General features: G+C 42.9%; 2 protein-coding genes across 3 annotated transcripts in view; one reads left to right on the top strand and one right to left on the bottom strand.

Moving 5' to 3' along the window:
• Positions 1 to 225: 225 nt before the first annotated feature.
• PRDX6 (peroxiredoxin 6) lies at positions 226 to 11,052 on the top strand. Of its 2 annotated transcripts, XM_033151231.1 has the most exons (6): positions 226 to 352; positions 3,439 to 3,595; positions 6,661 to 6,807; positions 7,812 to 7,958; position 8,630; positions 10,627 to 11,052. In XM_033151231.1, exons 1-6 carry the CDS (start codon positions 261 to 263, stop codon positions 10,755 to 10,757), a joined length of 675 nt encoding a protein of 224 aa, XP_033007122.1. In that variant the 5' UTR covers positions 226 to 260; the 3' UTR covers positions 10,758 to 11,052. The 2 variants fall into 2 exon arrangements, with proteins under 2 accessions (XP_033007122.1, XP_033007121.1); XM_033151230.1 differs by lacking the exon at position 8,630.
• LOC117047966 (ankyrin repeat domain-containing protein 45-like) overlaps positions 5,229 to 21,512 on the bottom strand; it is a 37,389-nt gene continuing 21,105 nt past the window's right edge. Inside the window, exons 4-7 of the mRNA XM_033151229.1 lie at positions 18,116 to 18,210; positions 17,104 to 17,242; positions 6,049 to 6,090; positions 5,229 to 5,251 (exon numbers count right to left, since the gene is read on the bottom strand). Coding sequence (XP_033007120.1) covers positions 5,244 to 5,251; positions 6,049 to 6,090; positions 17,104 to 17,242; positions 18,116 to 18,210 — 284 coding nt within the window. The 3' untranslated portion in view covers positions 5,229 to 5,243. The remainder of the gene's footprint in view (positions 5,252 to 6,048; positions 6,091 to 17,103; positions 17,243 to 18,115; positions 18,211 to 21,512) is intronic.

Genomic DNA, 21,512 nt, shown 5'->3' on the forward strand with positions numbered 1-21,512 from the left:
CTACCGGTAACTAGAACTTGGGCATTGTTCAGTTGACGCGGCTGCTTTTGATCTTAATTTGGGCCATGCGCAAAGTAAAGCCAGCGCAGTCTCCTGCCCCCGGCAGAAAGCGGCGCCTTCTGCGCAGCTGCGTCGCCACCGCCCCCTTCCCGCCCCTCCGGCTTCTGCGCTGCGCTCTCGCCTCCTCGGTTCTGCCTCGCGCGCGCCGCCGGACGCAGCTGAGCCGCCGACTCGCCCTTCTTGCCGCCGCCGCCGCTGCCATGCCGGGCCTGCTGCTGGGGGACGAGGCGCCCAACTTCCAAGCCGACACCACACACGGCCCTCTCCGCTTCCACGAGTTCCTGGGAAACTCGTGAGTAGGACGACTGCTAGCTAGCTAGCAGCTACAAGGGCTGAGCTCCCGCGGCTTGCGCTGCGCAGCTCCCCGGTCTCTCCTTGGCGAGGGGGCTCCGCTTTGCGCGCCCCCCCCCAGCCCGCCCTGTGCAAGGGCCGTGGGGCTGGAGGGCCTGCGCAGTGAGGAAACGCCGTAGGGCGCACAGCCGTGGGTCAAAGCACGTGGCTGCTCCCTCCCCAAATAGTTCTGGGCGCAGAGCTGCGGTTCTCAGCACCCTCGGACTACACTTCCCAGGATTCTTTGGGCACGAAGCCGCGCGCTTAAACGTGTTTAATGCCCCTTCCTTTCTTCCCTTTTTTTACAACCTGCGAAGGACCCCAAAAGCGGGAGGCTGGGCAAAGAAAAGTCTGCTCCAGCTGCTGCCTCTCTTTCCCCCACCCCAATCGCCGCCTTGGGGAATATCCCAATGGCTTTAGTTTCTTCTGTTATTCTTTTGCGTCTTTCTGAACGCGTTCTGATTTTACTTGTACGCTGCCTTGAAAGAATAAATAGCCTAACGGGTGGGGTGCAAATGGTTGTAGTAAGTAAACAAATATATACAATTATATATATAAAGTGAAGGAAGTGTATGGCAACATGTGTGGAGCCAACCTTTGGCTTAGGGAACCTGCTCTGCTCATTCCTGTAGCTTTTTGTTACTACACTGCACTAAACTTAAGCCAGGGTTTGGCTTGGTGTGTCCTCCAAACCAGGACTCATAGTTAACTGTTCTTTGAGACCTTCAGCATTGGTAAGTCGTGTTCCTTTCACAGTGCCTCCATACCCAGTGATTGTAAGAAGATAAGTGAGATTCCAGTGCTGTATTTGAATTGCAATACATGAGTGGCATTTCAAAATGTTACCCACCAATGGTATGTTAAGCACTGTAATACAATCCTGTAGCATAGTCATAGAGCACACTATTGGTCTTAAATATGCTAAATAGTCCTAGGATTCCGTGAAGTGCTTATGATTTGGGCAGGTTTCCATCTTCAATAATATTTTTTTCGAACTCCTTGTTCACTTTAAACTTGATAGGTTAGGCAAGAGAAATTATGCAGTGGTCTTTAAAAATTCAGGGAGTATTTTCAAATAGTATCTATACTGCACTAATACAAAAAAGCACAAAAAGTTTACATACACATACCGTATTTCAAATAGCAGCAATAGGCTTCTTGCTCATAATTCATATAAAAATATGCTGCACTCAGTATTATCTCTTTAGTTCACATGTGTTATTATTATTCATTTGTACTAGAGATCACGCAGTGACTTGGAAAAGTACCCCCACAGCTGCTAACAGCAAGCTTGAGAACATTGTGTGCTGGAGCTTTTTCATGTGGGCAGCAAACAACAGAGACAGCTATTTTTAAAGATGCAGAAATATGAATGTTTCTAAATTCATTGTTTAACTTGTATATCTTAAATTGCATGGCTAACTGACTCAGTAAATATTTGCTTTCTTTATAGTTGAGGAATGACACTGCAGTTCCAGAGTTTAAACGATAAAAGTCATCTCCAAGGCAGTGTGCTAACACACAGTTGTGATAGTCAGGAGACCAAAGGGTAAATTATGGGGCTTGACACACTTATTGAGGCTTAGTGTAATGTTTGACTAGAGAATGAACCTTTGCAACAGGAAGGTGTTGGCCAAGATGGACTGGCAGAAGATGGCTACAGGGCAAATAAAATGCTTACTATATCCACTGAAATCTAGAGAAGAGTTATGAATGGTTCTGCATAATTCACTTTTTTATTTGGCTGTGCATGCTATGCAGTAATAATTCTAAACCACCTGTCAGGGCAATATTGTTGTAAATGCCTGTCGAAACCAAACCTGATATTCAGGGTTCCAAAGTATACCTAACTGACTCCAGAGCTTCCTCTGCTTCTAGGATAACAGGAAGATGCTTCTCTTCTCCATGGCTAAGGCCTACGGTTAGACTTGCGACGCACCCTGAAGCAACTTTCTCAGTTCCTTCCCAGCTCTCCCTCACAACCAGTTCTCGGGGCAGCCATGATAAGGGAAGACATCATGGAGTAACATGCTTTCTTGCAGAAGGAAGCAGAACTTGCCCAAATATTAAGACACCAACTGTGGAATGTCTCATGAAGCCAAGTGATCAAAGTTGCTTGTTAGTGTTCCTAGGGTCTGTTTTTTTTAAAAAAAAGAAAGTAGGGGGCAGAATCTGGGAAGACATGAAAATCCTTAATTACTGGTTATCTCATTCTGTTAATGGAACCTTGACAAATTAACATCTGCTGAGACAAATTACCATCTGCTAGAAGTGGGACAGAAATCCTAGTTAGACACAACTTCAGTAGCTCTGGGACTTCTTCAAAACACCTGAGTGGTCACTCCTTATTTGAGTTATATATCTTGTGTGGCAAGCGTGCATTTATTTTCTCTTAGAATTCTGTATGTGCCTCCCGGAGGAGTAGGGTGTAGAGTAGGGTATATATTTCATGACACTCGGTAACTTTCATATCACCTTAATCATGTAGCAAGTTTACAGTGAAGTTTGCACCCATAGCAGTAATGTGCTTAGCTGCCTAAAATGACAATGCCAGTACTTATTGAAACTGTGCGTACTATACAATTTGAGATTAAGCACTGCTGACTCAGGATACCTTATCAAACAGGAGCTGTCATTTTAATCAAAGGATGTTGGCAGGCTGTGTACTGTTGCGGAAAGCTGTGGTGTATGATGCTCCCCTAAAGACTTAAAAAGGCAGCGAGACCAGTTCTGAGGGGTAGAGGTAGTATTAGCCATCAGTGGAGTGTCAACTGTGTGGATGCTTCAGTTCAGAAGGTCATGGAGTCATGGAGACTGAAAACTCCAATGAAGAATGAAACTCCTGCTGCCGCTGAAGGGAATGGATGTCAAAGTAAAGATAACAAAAAGAGAGCAGGGAGTCTAAAAAGGAAATTTGCTTAGTTTTAGCTAACACAAAAAGAAACTTGAATTGTTCGGTCTGATTAGGAGGTCTTAAATAAGCTTTGCACAACTTGGTTTCAGTGTTGCCCTACCCATCAAGACAATGCCATGTTGTTTTTCTTTCAGGTGGGGCATCCTGTTCTCTCATCCACGAGATTTTACTCCAGTGTGCACAACAGAGCTTGGCAGAGCAGCAAAGCTGGCACCAGAGTTTGCAAAGCGCAACATTAAAATGATAGCCCTCTCTATTGATGATGTCAAAGACCATCTCTGTTGGAGCAAGGTATTATGGAGATAAACAACAGCACCAATCAACTGAAGAAGTGTAGGACTCGCAGGCTTGGCTCACACAAGGACTTACACACCCCACCCTCCCATCCTTCTCTGAAGTGTATCTGAGAAGAGGAGAAGCTTCTGCTTCAGTTTAACCAGAGTTTAGCGTTACAACTGAACCCTAAATGGTGGTTGAACCAAACAATGGCCTTTTGAAACAAACCAGGTTCATAAACCATGATTTGAAATTGGTTTGTTTCCACTAATCGTAATTAAGAATAACTGCAGTTTGTTTCTGTTTGGATGATTTGACAAGCTGCAGTTAATTAATGTAAGTCGGAAGTAAAAGCTCCCAAAATCCTGGCAGATGTGCCAGAGTGTATTGCTAAATGTAGAGGCAGTATTGTATCAAAAGTATATCGAACACTAAAGCTGTTCTATGCTACTGTACTAATAACTTTGCTGATCTGACACGTGGACTATTCTGTGACAATAATAGTGATGTTCCTTGTATAAATGTGGTTCCAAAACAAGAACAATCAGATAGACAGTAGCTTCATAAAACTCAAGACTAGCACCAAGTTGATAACTTGCAGTCCCTGAACCCTGATCTTTATAAAATGGATTAAGATTAGTCTTCTTAGTAGTATAATAATTATAGTATAAATTGTTGCTCTTCTGTTCGAAACCAGTCTCAGTACACTATGTTTGGACTTTACTGTGGAATTGAAAACAATTAACAACGGGTTTGTTTTGAATTTTTTTTGCATATAGCTTCTTGTTAAAAGAAAACTTTCAGCTTACGGTAAATTGACTTTGAGGAATTAACTGCCCTTTTACTTAGAAGAATCTATCTGCCTCAGTTTGTGATGTGTAAAATGGTTAAAGTCTAGCCGCAAATACACCAGGAAGTGTCCCTTGCCCAGTTGTCCAATATGCTCTTTTAAAATGCGGTGCCAACTAGCTGGTATTGCCACCCTGTCAAACCAGTCAGTTGTCTTGAGAGCACAAGGGAAAGGCTGTTGTGAAGCCGTATTATGTAGTGGAGAGAGTTATTTCAGGACAGAACTCATTGTTAGGCAAAGAATGTTCTCCTTCCAAGGCTCTGCTTGACACTTTCTCTAGATAATGGAGTACATATAAAGAAAATGCAAAATAAGATTGTATAAACTTGAGAATATATTTTATTAGGGTTTGGAACTGTTCTGTTTTGACTTGGACCCAGGGCAGTAATAACAAATTGAATATTGCTCCCAATACATGGCAGTTACATTTAAAATGGAAGTGTGCCATTTCACTAGTTGTCAAAGGTGAAAACTAATTCTGGTCTGTTAAAAAGAAATCGTAGCAGTATCAGGACTCCTTTATTAGGTTCAACTTAAAAGCCAAAGTAGTGAGGAAGTATTTGAAAGCATATTTGTGACTAGTTGGTCTTATTAAAACAAAAAGCAAGTGTTTCTCTAGAGAGTATGGACATCTGGTGGCTGAATGATAGGATATAAGGAGAAAAATAAAAGTTAAGTCACATTTTATATCTGAATAAGAAGAATGAACAAAGGTTGCCTGTCTTCAGAAGACATTGTAGCTAGGTGAATAGTAGCATTTATGTTGAGACTTCTGTTGAACATCAAGATGCCATTAAAGTTGACTGAAAAACTTTAATGTTCTGCAGAGGAAAAAAAATGCATATATATTAGTTTTGCGTAGAATTAATTTTCAAAGAAAGGTTAACACTTGGAAATGAAGCCCTTGATTTCATTTGCACTCCATGCTGACTGCAAGACTGGCTCTAGATTGACTGCAAGATTCTCTAGAATTTATCACTTAAGTTCACTTGCAGATCACTAATGTGTACTGGGAACTTGCAGGACACCTCAAAGGAGTTACTCAAATCAAAGGTCCTTCTTTTGGTGTGTGTCTTAAATCTTCCACCTTAAGGTTTATGCATAAGGTTCAGGCAAATGGGGAAAAGCAGTATTGGATAATTCTAAATAATATATGCTATGTTATACTTTTAGGCCTGTTGATGATGATTAAACTTCTTAGTCACTTCTTTTTCATATCTTTGCCAATAATTTATTTGTCATAACTTTGCTCCTGCCTTCTCTGCCAGTTCCCGCCACTCTTTATGTGTGACATGCTTTATGGCTAGTTCCATGGTGCAGCTGCACTCAGCTTGTGGCCCTTCTCCCATGCAGCCTGAGAGTCAGCCTGCACTCTCACTTGAGAGGAGGCTTATAGAATCTTACTTGTATAATATTTGAAAAAAAAGTTTTGACAGTCTTCTGCACCACTACAGTTTCTGCAGTGGTAAACATGCTGCTGTCACCAAAGCCCTCTCGAATACTTCTCACAAACAGATTGACCATTAGCAACTTACTGTCAAATACTTACTGTTGGGCTGAACGAGATTGGTAATCATTATTATCGGTGACTCTAGTTGTAGTTTGCAGTGTCACTTACCTAAAGGAGTCCCCATTTTTTTGTTGACGGAGTCTTGCACACCTGCATCAACAATGAAATATTTTAGCCCTGTCCTCAGACGTGTGTTTGCTTGAGTGACATACCTAATTTCTAAGTTACCATGCGTAGGGTTAGGCTGAACATTTCATATAATTCAACGGAACTTACACGTAAGGCCTAGTTCTCACTGAGATGGTAAGCCTGTGCTTGGGCTGTAGACCACTTCAGATTTCAGGGACAGCTTCACTTGACTGAGGCTTCAATCCTATACAGGCTTATACCTGTATAGGATTGAATCCTATACAATCCTATACCTGGTAAAAAGTGCAATTAAACTGAATGGAACCAAACAGATGTGCATATGTTTGAACTGTGAATTTCTCTGTAAAGAAAATGCTGTTTAAACACAGAAGACTAGTTTGTTGGTGAGAAAATGCTGTTTAAACACAGAAGACTAGTTTGTTGGCAAGAAGCCTTGAACCCTTCTTCCTGGAGTGCTTTTTAAAGATACCGCTATATACCAGGAATAAGAGTCACGTGAATACCACTTGTCGTCTTTTCTATGTTCTTTTGTACCAGTGACGCAACACTTAACAATTTTCTCTCCTGTAGGACATCAATGCCTACAATGGAGATGAGGCCAAAGAGCAGCTCCCCTTTCCCATAATTGCTGACTCAAAACGGGAGCTTGCAGTCCAGCTGGGCATGCTAGACCCAGATGAGAGAGACAAGGATGGTGTGCCTCTGACTGCCCGTGTGGTAAGTATTGAGTGCCTCTAACACTGCAGGCTGCAATTAGCTTTTCATTCTTTGTATTATGGGATGGACAAACTTTTAGCCTCCAAGGGCCACGTGTGATGATGGGTGGGTGCTTAGGAACCTAAGAAGTGCCTTCTGGATCAGGCTAGTGACCCATCCAGTCCAGGATCCTGTTCTCACAGTGGCCAGCCAGATGCCTGCAGGAAGGCTGGAAGCAAGACCTGAGTGCAACAGCCCTCTCTCCTTCGGGGCCAGAAGCCAGTTGATGTGGCTGGCAGTGGCTTGGGCTGTTAATTCAAACACATGCTTATGCACATATACACTCATGTTCATTCTCATTAACTCACACTTTCTCACACCAATAGCTGGACACCAGGGGTAGACTATTTTGGGACAGCAAAACTAAATGGATTTGGAACACTGGAGAATGATTTCATCTCCCCCCCCCCCACTCCAATGTTCCCATCTGGGGGGGGGGGAATGGTGGGGTCATAGCCACACCATTTCCTGCTTTTTTAATAGAATTGACAGTCATTTTGTGACTGACACTCACCAAAGTACTTTCTCTAAATTACAAAGTTACCAAAAAGATGGGCGATCCCTTTCTAGGGTATTATTGTTCCTGTCTTTTAGATCAGTTACCTTGTGGCCAGAAGCTGGAAAACCTTCAGAGATACGGTACTCAAAATTTATAGAGTCACAGAGTTGGAAGAGACCACAAGGACCATCCAGTCCAACTCCCTGCTTTTGAAATCTTCCATTTCTACCAGTAAATATCACTTTTGCCTGTTTAGGACTACAAATTCAGGGCAGAAATATTACAGTCAGATCATTGTATGCCAGAAGTCAGAAGAGAACACTTCCTGTAAAGTAGTCCCTTCTACTACAGACAACTATAGTTCCAAATATTTTTGGAAAGGAGTGAATGTGAGGGATGAGTTGTAAAAGAATAGCTCATCTGGCATGATTTTCAGGTTGTCAGTTCTGCGGCTTTGCTTTTATAGGTATTCATCTTTGGCCCGGACAAGAAACTCAAACTCTCCATCCTCTACCCAGCAACCACGGGAAGAAACTTTGATGAGATTCTAAGAGTGGTCGATTCCCTACAGCTAACAGCTGCTAAGAAGGTTGCTACCCCAGTTGATTGGAAGGTAACTATACTTTATTAACATTAAATTCCCTGCTACATATATGAGCCTAAATTCAGCTTCTGTCTTCTAGGCATAGCTGTCAACCTTTCCCATTTTTGCTGGAAATTCCCTTATATAGCAGTGGGGAACAGCAGGGAGGGTGACAGCTATGCTTCTAGGAAGGGGAAGTTGCATGTAGTTCAATTAGGAAAAACTACTAGGGAACAGCTTGAATATGTTGTTACTTTTATTCAGTTAGCTAGAGTGGAGAGTCCCAATCATACCATTATTATTGACCTAAATAATTTTGCTGAAGGAGAGCCACTTACCTCCTTTTGGTTTCTGAAAAGATCAGCAGATACATCTCTGAAAGCTTCAGCTCAGTCACCAAGGCATTGTCTTTAGTGACCAGATAGTGGGCCTTTTGAACCCTGCTGCTCTAATTCCCCTTCTGGCTCTCGATCCATATTCCGCTATCCCTGTGGCTGTGGCTGTAAATTACAGTTCCTGATTTACAGGGTCAGCATAAGCTGTTCAAATGATAACTGAATTGACCAATTTCCAACTGTGGTTCTGGGAATATATAGATTTTATTACTTGTACATTATTGAACATTATTTAAAGCACAATCTTAGGCAAGTTTACTCGGAAGTGCATTGTACCGAGTTAAACAGTGACAAGACCCAAGTAAGCGTGCCTAGGAATGCAGCTTGGTTTATTCACTACATTCATATACCTCCTTTCTACCAAGGCATTAAAGGTGGTTCACATAGTTTAAACTGCACACTGCTTTTAGTGGCTTCACAGAAAGACAGTATATAATGCAGTACAAAAATGAAACTGTCTCTGGCCATTGGCATATGGTCTTTTGCCTTCCCTTAGGGCACACAGATATTTAAATAACATCATTCTAAAAGACCAACTTTGCCTTGAACTGATGATGTGTGTGTGATTTTCTCATTGCTTGAATGAACCTGGCTCCTGCATTTGTGCAAACCTTATACAGCTGGCATTTACATGTAGTGCCGTATTGGCCCAAATATAAGCCACTCTTTCCCCCCAAATCCCGATCCAGAAAAGTTAAAGTGCGGATTATGATATTGCTGCTGAAACAGCTGGCCAGGAGGGCCATCTGGGGTGTGGGACAACAGCGCGCCACCCACCCGTGACTCTCAAGCCTCCCCTGACCTGTCTTTCAAAAATACAGTGAAGAGTTCTGATTATTAGATGGAGCTGTTCCCAACTAGTACAATCCCCCCGTTCAATTTCTGGACCTGACGCCAGGGGGGGTCCATCCCCTGTAGCTTTTCCATTTACATTTATAGTCTGTGGAGTATTCAAATCCTCCTCTGGAGTAACCACCTTGTTATCGCAGACATCTTTAAGGGGAGAAAATCTGTTTTTTATTGGCACCATGAAGGTCAGTTTACTAAAAGAGTCCTCCAATTTAGCTTGTTTAGGAGCTGGTGCTGAGACTGCTTCCTCTGGGTCTCTGCTGCGTTTACTAGTAAGCGTCATAATGAAGTGGGAGGAAAGCCAGAAGGACAAGAAGACGAGAAAAGAGATAAAAGCCTAACTTCATAATACCGAAAACAGGGTGTGGAGATGCTGCAGAGGGGTTTTCATCAAGGCAATTTCCCTTACGCCCGATTAGCCTTTTCAGCTGGGAGTCTCAGTCGCAGTAAAACTTGTCCAACGCCAGCAGACGAAGTGTAGCTCTTACTAATTCACTTCTTGCCCTCTGCCACGACCATCACCAGCCTCAAGCTTGGCAGGCTGAATACAGTCAAGGCTTAAAAACAGCGTTGCAACTCCCACATAAATTGTCTCGTCACTCTTCAGCTAAGGCAGTGGCGTTCTCCCCCTCTCTAGCAATCTTGACCGGCCGGTTGATAAGAATGACTGGGATCAGGCTGGAGCCGAGCCAACGCTCTCAGCAATTACTGTCCCAAGGAGCAGGAAGGAATTTTAAAAGTGCTTCAAAGTGCTTCAAGGAATATATAAAAGTACTTTCAAAGTCTTTAGAGTCTTTTCCGGTAAGTTGAATTTACACCCAGAGAGTCAAATTAAGATAAAAATTGAAGATTAAAAGAAGTCCGAGGAGCACCGATAAACACGTCTTACCTCGGCGCCATCTTTATTCCCTGACCTGTCAAGGAAAGGGGAAAAGGCTGCCAGCAAAGCGGTGCCCCCCCCCCCCCGCGCGCAGCCCGGGAGCATTGGCAAAGGTGTGCCGCCTGCCCACAACTCCCAAGCTGGCTTGGGGAGGTAGTGTCGGGAGGCAGTAGTATTGGGAGGTGGGCGCACAGCGCAGACGGAACTGGTGCTGGCCAATCCCCGTTCAAGGTAGTAGAGCCGAGAGGCGGGCCGCACCCACAAATAAGCCTTGAATTTAAAGCTGCAGCTTATTTGTGGGTGTGTCTTATATTCGGGCCAATGTGGTATGGTAGGGTTTGTCTGCATATTACATATGCATTGGGCAATATCCATGTCGGAAACTGAATATATATTCCAACTTCAGTGAAAACTTCAATGTAAGAGGATCAATGTGTTTTTCACAAATGCAATAAGCTTCAACAGACTGAAGGTTCTAGTCTTCAGTGACACAACTGGAGGATCAGAGGGTCTGCAGCTCTCTTCAAGTGTGCCACTTCTAACTAAAAGTCTCCCCTCCTTCTTTCCTCGTGAGCCTGGGACCAGGTCATGGTGATTCCAAGTGTACCAGAAGAAGAGGCTGACAAGCTCTTTCCAGGAGGAGTTTGCACCAAAGAACTTCCATCGGGAAAGAAATACCTTCGTTACACCCCTCAGCCTCAATAGCAAATGTGAAGAGAGATCGAACAAACCAGAATGCTGATCACCGGGCCTCTGTAGGACAAGCTGCATTAACTATCATGTGTGGAAGTAGATTTGCCAAGCACACGCATATCTAGACTATATAGATCACCTTTTTTATTAGTACTCAGCAGAGTGACTGAATGGGCTTAAAGTCCCAGCTAGTCATCACGGGGTTGTTCTGTTCAAACATGTGATCAGTTGTCATGGGTTTATTTTAAATGAATAATCAATTTTCTGTTCCTTAGCCATGTATAAACACACTTTTCGGATAACAGATTGTTTCTTTGTCACTGAAAAGTTTAGCAAACAATCTCTCCATGCTGCTATGTGCAGAAAATCTCAAAATAAAACTGTTCAGCTAACTACTGTACGGGCTGTGGGGGTCAAATGAGGTAGGGTTCTTGAGCACAGTTCGCTAGAAATGATGGTGCACAGCTGAAGTTTGTTGCAGTTTTTCCTGGGCCTTTATTTCAAATTAATCTGTTCTACTAATCAAATGCCAAATCTGGAAAGGCTTGTATTAGTTATATTAGATAGATGACTATACCAAAAGACATCCAACCTTTTTTTTTTTTGTTCCTCTTATTCAGGAAAATAAACTAGCTATTAAAATGTGTTGTCTGCTATCCACTGATTCTTAATATATAAAACCATGCATTTTTGAAATACCAAATTGTGCAGCATACAAGGCCTCTATTCAAATCAGATAATATAAACTGGGAATCCCCCTCAAATAATATGTTTAGGCCTAACTAGAATAACAATGCTAGAATGGAAACATGACTGTAGAGCAGGGGTGGCGAACCTGTGGCCCTCCACTGTGTTCCTGGACTCCCATCAATCCCAGTCAGCCTGGCCAAAGAGAACTGTGTAGTCCATGAGTATATGGGGGGCCACAGGTTAGGTTGCTAGAGGTTTCTATAAAATATTGATAAACATGGCCCTCATCATAATGGACCACAGTCATACTCCACAAGTTTTTTTCATTCTGCTGGCATCTATTCATGGGAAACTGAGGTTTTCACCTTTTTTGAGTCCACAGCTCCCTTGACCCAACTACATTCTGCAGCTCCCCTTGTGGGGAAAGTGCTCCTAGCCTCAGAAGCCCACTTACGTCGCTCGTTGCCTGCAGAGCCGGCAGCCCCTTGCCCCTTTTTGAATGCCCTCCCTTGTGGAGTTTTCCCTCAGCCCCCTCTCCTTGGGAGTCCTCCAGGCGGCAACCGCCACTGCCCCAGTCTCTGAGCCGCCCTCCCTGCCCCAAGGAGAGTTGTCTCCCTCACACTGCCCACAGGGACCTGGGAAGAGGATGCCTCAGCCTTAGCAGCCCAATGGAAACTAGCCAAAGGTGACATATGAGGCCAGCACCTTGCCTTGGGCAGCAGCAGCGGGCACCACCAGTCCTGCATGGCAGAAAGGCTCCCTTGGCACTATCTCTCGGCTCCCAGGCAGGCATTGCACACAGCAAGCGCAAGAAAGGCCAGCATGTGCCTGCCTACCTGCCCGGTCTCTCACTTGTCTGCCCATTCCCAACGGCAAGGGCTGGCTGGCCTCCCTGGCCCACTTGCTTGCTTACTCTGAGGCCACCTCAGCTCCTGGCAACTAGCACCCCCTGGCCAGGCCCCAGAGGCACCATTCACCTGGGGAGCTTGTAGCGAGGGGTGGTGCAACAACAGCCACACAAGCCTTTGGAAGGCAGAGGTGAGAGGGTCTCAAAGGAGGAGGGAGGGAAGGAAAGAGGAACATAGGCCAGTGTTGTCCACAGCACCCCTGACCATCATTCAAGGCACCCCAGGGTGCCACGACACATTGGTAAAAAACTATTGGAAAACATAATTTTAAATTTTGCAGCAAAGAGTGACATTTGCTTTGGGTACAAGTTGCCATTGCTACAATTTCAGAGCTAGCAGCATCACCAAGACCACATTCCATGCCTGTTTTGTACTGCAAATTTAATGAATCCCTGGGGGTTCAAGTGCCAATTTAGTATTAGCAGTGCCTGATTTCCTATTAGGCCTAAATAGCTGGACATGACATATCTATTGTAACATTTCTTGATCTTTGATCAGAGCAGCACTGGTGGAAGTGTGTTGTTTAAAACTTTCCCCTTCTTCAGTTCCCTTTGTTCGCGAACGCCTTGCGACTCAAACATTTTGGCTCTGCTTTGCGAATGTTCTTTGGAACCCAAATGTCTGACGCTGCTTCCACGGCTTCTGATGGAGTGAAAGAAGCCCTGCAGCCAATCGGAAGCTGCACCTTGGTTTTCAAATGTTTTCAGAAGTCCAACTTCGGACTTCCAAAATGGATTCCGTTTGAGAACCAAGGTATGACTATTCTATATAATAGTGGTTTTGGTCTCTCCAAGAAAGGAAAACTTCTTGCTATGGCTTTTTAAAAATATGAATTGTTAGAGCACCTGCATTTTGTAAACTTCATCTTGAATGCATTATTTGGTCTTTCTTTCAGTCACTCTGACTTTTCTACCCTATGCTGGTGTTACCAGCAAAGAGTGCTTTCAACTCTTAAGAGCATAGAATCATAGAATCAGATTTGGAAGAGACCACAAGGGCCATCCAGTCCAACCCCCTGCCAAGCAGGAAACACCATCAAAGCATTCCTGACAGATGGCTGTCAAGCCTCCGCTTAAAGACCTCCAAAGAAGGAGACTCCACCACACTCCTTGGCAGCAAATTCCACTGTCGGACAGCTCTTACTGTCAGGAAGTTCTTCCTAATGTTTAGGTGGAATCTTCTTTCTTGTAGTTTGAATCCATTGGTCCGTGTCCGCTTCTCTGGAGCAGCAGAAAAACCTTTCTCCCCCTCTCTCTCTCTCTATATATATATATAAGGTAAGGTGCGGGCCTCCTTTTATATATTTGAACATGGCTATCATATCACCCCTTAACCTTTTCTTCCCAGGCTAAACATACCCAGCTCCCTAAGCCGTTCCTCATAAGGCATTGTTTCCAGGCCTTTGACCATTTTGGTTGCCCTCCTCTGGACACGTTCCAGCTTGTCAGTATCTTTCCTGTACTGTGGTGCCCAGAACTGACACGGTACTCCAGGTGAGGTCTGACCAGAGTGGAATACAGTGGTACTATTACTTCCCTTGATCTAGATGCTATACTCCTATTGATGCAGCCCAGAATTGCATTGGCTTTTTAGCTGCTGCATCACTGTTGACCCATGTCAAGATTATGGTCTACCAAGACTCCTAGATCCTTTTCACATGTACTGCTCTCAAGCCAGGTGTCACCCATCCTGTATTTGTGCCTTTCATTATTTTTTTGCCCAAGTGTAGTACTTTACATTTATCCCTGTTAAAATTCATCTTGTTTGCTTTGGCCCAGTTCTCTAATCTGTTCAGGTCATTTTGAAGTGTGATCCTGTCCTCTGGGGTATTAGCCACCCCTCCCAATTTGGTGTCATCTGCAAACTTGATCAGGATACCCTCAAGCCCATCATCCAAGTCATTGATAAAGATGTTGAATAAGACTGGGCCCAAGACAGAACCCTGTGGCACCCACTAGACACTTCTCTCCAGCATGAAGAGGAGCCGTTAATGAGCACCCTTTGGGTTCGGTCAGTCAGCATCTACTGCTTAAATATTGCACACAGCAGTGGAATGTAATACAGTAGTCAAACAACCTGCTGCAGAAAGAGGAAGGCTTATGTCATGCCTACCTCTGCTTTAAACACTTCAGCTATTGGATTTTTAAAAAGTGCACTGGAGCATTTAATGACTTTTTACAATTTACATAAGAAGATTAGTTGTACAGTATGAGCAGGAACAATGTGCTCCTGGGGCTGAGCCTTTTAAGTATTCCCTAGCTCAGGCATTTGCTGGGTCTCATCAGAAAAAGCTGAATGTGGAAGAGGAGAAGAGAACCAACAAAACTTTATGAGACTAGGAAGTATTTTGTAGAAAGGCATTAATTCTTTTTTTTTCCATAATCTTTTATTCGAAATTTACAAACATACATTATATTTACAATTCTTTTAAGTTGAACATTCGATATTCTGACCTCTCAAGGTCTGGACTTCCCTCAACCCTTCCTTCTGGTTTTCACAATATCATTTCTTGTTTTTATATTTATTCCATATATTATTGCTTTAATTTTCATAATTGAGATAATCTCTGTTATTTCATCATACAGTAATATTCATTTTTACTACAAAGCTTCCTGTAATCCTACTAACGTATTCAATTGTGTATATTTCATCAGATAATTAACAATTTTTTTCCAATCATCAATAAATTTCTGATCTCGCTGTTCTCTAACTCTCCCTGTCATTTTATCTAACTCCGCATAATCCAACATTTTCAAAATCCATTCCTCTTTCGTTGGCAATATATCCTGTTTCCATTTTTGTGCCATTAGTATTCTGGCTGCTGTAACCATGTATTGGAAAAGTTTTGTATCATCTTTTTAAATTCCTGTGCTAGTAATGCCTAATAATAAAGATTCTGGTTTATATATTATAAAATATTGTCAAAAATGTATAAGATATTGTGGCATTAATTCTAATAAAGTGATCCTGTTGCAGGCAGATTCCAAAAGTCCAGGCTCGCATTGCTCAGCTGCATTAATTTTATTATGCTTATCACATTATTACAGTGTCTTCCATAGTAGATTAAAGAGCATACTTCTGACAGGTGGTGAATGTGTACATTTACCAACATGAACTATGCTACAATAATTAAAAAACAACTAGACATTGTGGTTTTGGTGGACCACAAGCTTAACATGAGTCAACAGTGTGATGCAGAAACATAAAAAGGTAATGCTATTCTAGGCTGCATCAACAGAAGTATCGTGTCCAGATCAGGAGAAACAATAGTACCACTCTGTTCTGCCTTGGTCAGACCACACCTAGAATACTGTGTCCAATTCTGGGCACCACAATCTAAGAAGGATATTGACAAGCTGGAACATGTATAGAGGAGGGCAACCAAGATGATCAAGGGACTTGGAAACCAAGCCTTAGAGGAACAGTTGAAGGAGCTGGGTACGTTTAGTATGGAAAAGTGGAGACTGAGAATTGCTGATGGCCATCTTCAAATATCTCAAGGGCTGTCACATGGAAGAAGGAACAAGCTTGTTGTCTCCTGCTCTGGAGGAGGGTAGGACTCAAAAGCAATGGCTTCAAGTTACAAGAAAGGAGATTCCAACTAAACATCAATAAAAACTTTCTGACAATAAGAGCTGTTCAACTGGAATGGTCTCCCTCAAGAGGTTTTTAAGCAGACATTGAATAGCTATCTGTCATGGATAACTTAGTTGAGATTCCTACATTGCAGGGGGTTGGACTAGATGAGCCTTGGGATCCCTAGCAACTCTACAATTGTATTATAAAATTAAAATGATATACATATATAAAATCTGTTCAAAGCATTATTTGTTGTTGTTGTTTTGTGTTGTTGTTGTTCAGTCGTTCAGTCGTGTCCGACGCTTTGTGACCCCATGGACCAGAGCACGCCAGGCACTCCTGTCTTCCACTGCCTCCCGCAGTTTGGTCAGACTCATGCTAGTCACTTCAAGAACACTGTCCAACCATCTCATCCTCTGTCGTCCCCTTCTCCTTGTGCCCTCCATCTTTCCCAACATCAGGTCTTTTCCAGGGAGTCTTCTCTTCTCATGAGGTGGCCAAAGTACTGGAGCCTCAACTTCAGGATCTGCCCTTCCAGTGAGCACTCAGGGCTGCTTTCTTTAAGGATGGATAAGTTTGATCTTTTTGCAGTCCATGGGACTCTCAAGAGTATACTTAACAATAGAAACAGCACACCATCAGCCCTTTCATTAAAAGCTGTTTCCAAAAGCCTGCTATTTACCTGCTGGCGGAAGAACAACATGGAGGGAGCCAGTCTAAATTCTCTAGGGAGGGAGTTCCAAAGTATAGGAGCAACCACTGAGAAGGCCCTTTCCTAGTTATAGGTCATAACCAGCACTTTGAATTGTTTCCGGAAACGGACTGGAAGCCAGTGGAACTGTTCTATAGTGGAGCCCCCTATAACCAGCCCCAGTCAGCAACCTGGCTGCAGCTCTTTGAGCCAGTCTAAGTTCCTAAGCACTTTTCAAAGGCAGACCCTTGTAGAGCACATTGCAGCACGTAATCCAAATGGGATATAACAATGTTAGTGTCATTGTGGCCAAATCAGATATCTTGCAGATGGCCAGAACTCCTATTTATTGCAGTTTTCACTAATGGGAGACACAGCCTCATTCCACATCCTGAGTAGTACATTGGCACATCTTTCTCTGTAAGAAATATTCTCCGAAACAAAAGATACAAAGAATATTTCCATTTAGTAGCCGGGCTCTGGTACTCACGTGGTGTAGCCAACTTTGTGAAGATGGGAAGCATTATCTCCTCCAGCAACTGTTTCTGCTCCACAAAATCTTCCATAGTAGCCTCTTTTGTGTTTTCAAGCCAATCTGACTTGGCTTGACAGGCCTTCAGAGAAATATTCTGCACAGAGGGGTGAAAGTGAGTGTGTCATGGGAAACTGTGGGATGTAAACAGAGCAGCCAACACAACACTCCTAGAGAGGACATGAAGGTAACTCAGTCCTCCAGGCTTAACTTCCTGTTTACCTGGACTGAGTTACAGGAACCAGAAGTAGGTGTGGTCTTACCTGGGAGGAAGATCCCAAAGAAGACTGTCCCATTTTGCCTCATCCTTTGAAGAAGCAGCATGCTATCTCTCAGCCTGCAGCTGAGAGAAGCAGGGGTGAAGGCTGTTCCCCTATGGAAGCAGCTTCACTGCATGTAAATACATTTACCTAAGTTTGTCTGCCTCCTTGTAGCCTGTACTGTGACTCTTGGATGTCCGTGAGTAAACTCTATTATACTAATAATCAGTACTGTAGTGTGTCTTTTTGCTTTTAAGAGGGAACAAGGGGAAATATACCAGGAATAGCTGGCTTAAGCAAGCCTATGCAAACGTTTTCTGCTGTGTTTTAAAAGGGAATGTAAACTCTGCTAAGTTTGGAGCTTGCTCACACAAGCTGGGATTGAGATATATAAATAATATACTCATCCACATTCCTAAACATTCCCACAGAAACTAGAAAAGCTAAACCAACCCATCGAAGCTAATCAGGCACTGGCATCTCCTGCCCAGTAGCAGTACATGTTGCTTGCTTCCTTCAGCTTTACTTCCAAAGTTGTAAGTAAGGAAATATTACAAAAACACTCTAGGTCTCCAATGCTCTCTCCAACAAAGAAAACCAAAACTCGGTAGCACTGCTACTGGAGCATCTCAAAACATGGTGGGCAGCACATGAAAATGCATATTTATCCAGAATTGTTGTATTTAAATATAGTGCATTATCCACTATACCTTATCTTCTTTGTTAAGCCTTCCCTGAACTTTCTCAGGATCAGTGACTGTTGTCTGGATTTGGAAGATCAAGTTCCGTAAATTCTGCTTGGCTTCTAAAAAGAGAGAGATTAAAAGCCCTAGGTAAGTGTTCATATTTCTGTACTAAAGCTGTAGTCAAAGGTAACAATGACCATTAACTAAGAACCAGTCAGCATCTAAATCCACACATTTTTATAAGGTACCTATAGGTTATCAATTGCTAGTCTCTTACCATAGTGCTCATATAATGTGAGACGCTGAGGTTTTCTACAGTATATAAATATGATTGATTGATTGAATGAATGATTGAATATTACATAGTGTCAAAGTTTAGCACATTCCCTTTAGTAACAGAAAATTTGAGGACACAACAGCATTCATGCCAAAAAAACAGTCCCTTTTTATAATCCCCCAACTGCCGGAGTCAAAAGTATAACCTGGCTATCTTCTATGGCTCCCTCATCTACTCCAATCACCTTTTGAGCACCAATCTAGTCCTTTCTTGGCAGGTGATAATGATGCACTACAGGACAGCTATCCTTCCTTTCTCCTACGGACTGACCTCTGAGTTGGGGTGGGTGACCTTTTCCAGTGGGAGGGCCACATGCCCTCAGAGACAACCTTCTGTGAGCTGCATACCAATGACAGGCATGGCCAGAAGCAGAACTTGGGTGAAGCAACATATGTGACTTTTGCCTTTATACAACAGGCTACATTCAAGTCTTTTCAAATCTAGAGGTTTCCACATACCGGTACTTATCTCTCCATCCAGGCAGGTAATGCATTGAGTTCATGTGGTGATTAGGGCTATTGGTGGAGGTGATAATGCCTTTTACCTGCCTGGAGTAGGGCTGTTGGCAAGGGAGGGGGTGTGGTCTGGAGAGCATTCCAAGAGCCAGCCAGCCAGACCTGGAGGACGCCATTAGGCCCGTGGCCCCGAGGTTCCCCACCCCGACTAGGTCTTCAGTTCATTCTGAAATGGGACCTGAATTCCCTTTTGTGAGTTGTGACGTTATTGTATCCCCCTTTGTAACCTCTGGCTTCCTATGGAAATGGACGTGCAAGACAAACACACCAAAGAGAAACTAGGCAAAAGAGGCCTTGGATTATGCTTCCTGGACACCCTTCAACTCTCTTCCTATAAGTACCCCCAGGATGTACAGAGCACTGAAACACACAGTTACAGTGTGGCCACTTTCAGATGATCATAATTAGCTCAATAAGCCATGATGTGAATGAGTCTTGTCCCCCGGTATGCTTCACTCCCCTGTCCATGTGCTCCAGTGAACAAACCAGGAAATCCTCCGTTAATTATAATTTCCTGTTATGTCTGAACTGGGAAACTTTCGTTAATGGATTTGGACCAAACCAGGATATGAAGCCATGCTTTGAATTCAGCTTCATATTCCAACTTGCTCAGAACCATTAACTCTCACTTGTGATGAGCAAAGTACTGTTGCTGCATTGGGGGGGGGGACAAGGGTCTCTCTACCATTCACCTTGTAGTCTTAGTTTATGTTTGCATAATCTTGAATTTTTAAATACATTGATAAGCGTAGAATTTAAATCAAGTCAACTTTCTGTAATATTGATCACTGAAACAATCTCATTTTGCTTCAAAACCCAGTACACTAATTATTTAACACTTAACAAAACTGAGATAAGTCTTTAACCATGCAGGAAAAAAATGAACAACTTTTAATAAATATTCATTCTAGGCCATGCTTTTTTGTTATCAGAACTATGAGATGCCTTGTCTACTATTATTTTTAAATGCTTCTATGTTACTGCATTGACTGACTTCCAATATGTTCTGTAACAAAAAACAGTTTTATAAACTCTCCACACCTTGCACTGAGAAAAGTGCTACTGAGAAAAATCTTGCAATCATAATGACATCATCGAAGCTTTCATAGATAAAGATCAGGATCCCCCTTTATGACATCACTGAACCCTCCCCCAGCTGATGGGTTGATTATATTGCCTGCATTCAAATCTCTCCAGTGCTCAGGCTGAAAGCTTGGTCATGATGGAAAGATTTATTTGAATCTTTTTTTAGACAACGTGTATTTGCTCACGGTTATTTGCTACGGTTCCTACACAGGGAACATCAATTAGCAGAAGACATTTCTTGCTGAAAATTTCACAGAATGTTTTCTCAAGGTCCTTGTCAGGTTTCTCTCCTTTGGACAGTCTTGTTGTTTCAAGATGTTTTTGGCTTTTGTGAACGACCAGATTGGACAAGAGTTGGTTGGGAAATGACTCCACAGGATCTGGAACTACTGGCGACTCAAGAGGAATCTAACTGTTTTCGTGATTTGATGTTTCAAGCATGCCATTGTTTTACTGGCTTGGGACTCTCCAAAGAGTCTCTAGAAGTTCTGTATGCAGGTTGTAAGGTAGCATTCCTCATAGTGAGTGCTTCAGTTGTCCACTACCTGTTCATCAAACTGGAACAGAAACTGAGACTGGCGAAACCCACAACGGTAAGATATTCTCAATTAGAACATTTTCTGGCTCTCTAGCTTTAATTTAACTCAGATTCTAATTTAATAGAAAATATATGTAAAAAAACAAACCATGGGTCTTAATGCTGATCCCCTCCTCCTTCCCAGTCAGAAGTACTTTCTAAGTAACACATGTCAGGACAAGGTGAGCACAGCCACACTATAAATGTACTCCTTTTATTTAACATCAATTTCCTCTACAGAATCCTGGGAGTTGTAGTTGGAGCTGACAATTCTGTTAGAGATCCTTAGTACTCACAGAACTAGTGTGATTTCACTAATGCTTTGCAAGGGCAAAACCATGTATAGTCTAGTGCTGGGGTGGCCAAATTCCAGGAGACTGTGATCTACTCACAGGGTTAAAAATTGGCAGTGATCTACCCCCTTTTGGGGGGTTCAGGTCAAAGTTGTTGAGCTTTTTTTTTAGGAAGGAAAGCCCTGTTTTGGGGGGTTCACGTAAAAGTTGTTGAGCTTCTTTAGGGAGGAGGAAAGCGACATTGAGCTTTTAAAAGTTTTTTTTTAATATTTATTTGCGTTTGGAACATTTGTTGTATAACTATGGCAAACATTGTATATCTGATAAATAAATGACAATTTTCAATAAAAAAGGAAGGAAAGCCCTTTTTTGGTGGTTCAGGTCATTTTAAGGGTGCAGGGCAAAGACGTTGAGGTTTTTTTTAGGGCAGCCAAAGTTTTTTAGCTTCTTTGGAGGTAACCACTGATCTACCAGTGATCTACCACAGACGTCCAGTGATCTACCGGTAGATCACGATCTACCTGTTGGACATGCCTGGTCTAGTGTGTAGATATGCCCAATGTGTGCTTTGTACACAAAAACTAAATTATGAACAACTGAACCACCTGGGACT

This window comes from Lacerta agilis, chromosome 6 (assembly GCF_009819535.1).
Source record: "Lacerta agilis isolate rLacAgi1 chromosome 6, rLacAgi1.pri, whole genome shotgun sequence".
Taxonomy (NCBI): Eukaryota; Metazoa; Chordata; class Lepidosauria; order Squamata; family Lacertidae; genus Lacerta; species Lacerta agilis.

Excerpts from the sequence above, each read along its gene's own strand:
- PRDX6 (XM_033151231.1), top strand. The coding sequence starts at position 261 with ATGCCGGGCCTGCTGCTGGGGGACGAGGCGCCCAACTTCCAAGCCGAC. Across the intron at positions 353-3,438 it reads CACGAGTTCCTGGGAAACTC|GTGGGGCATCCTGTTCTCTC; the intron begins GTGAGTAGGACG and ends TTTTTCTTTCAG. Across the intron at positions 3,596-6,660 it reads ACCATCTCTGTTGGAGCAAG|GACATCAATGCCTACAATGG; the intron begins GTATTATGGAGA and ends TCTCTCCTGTAG.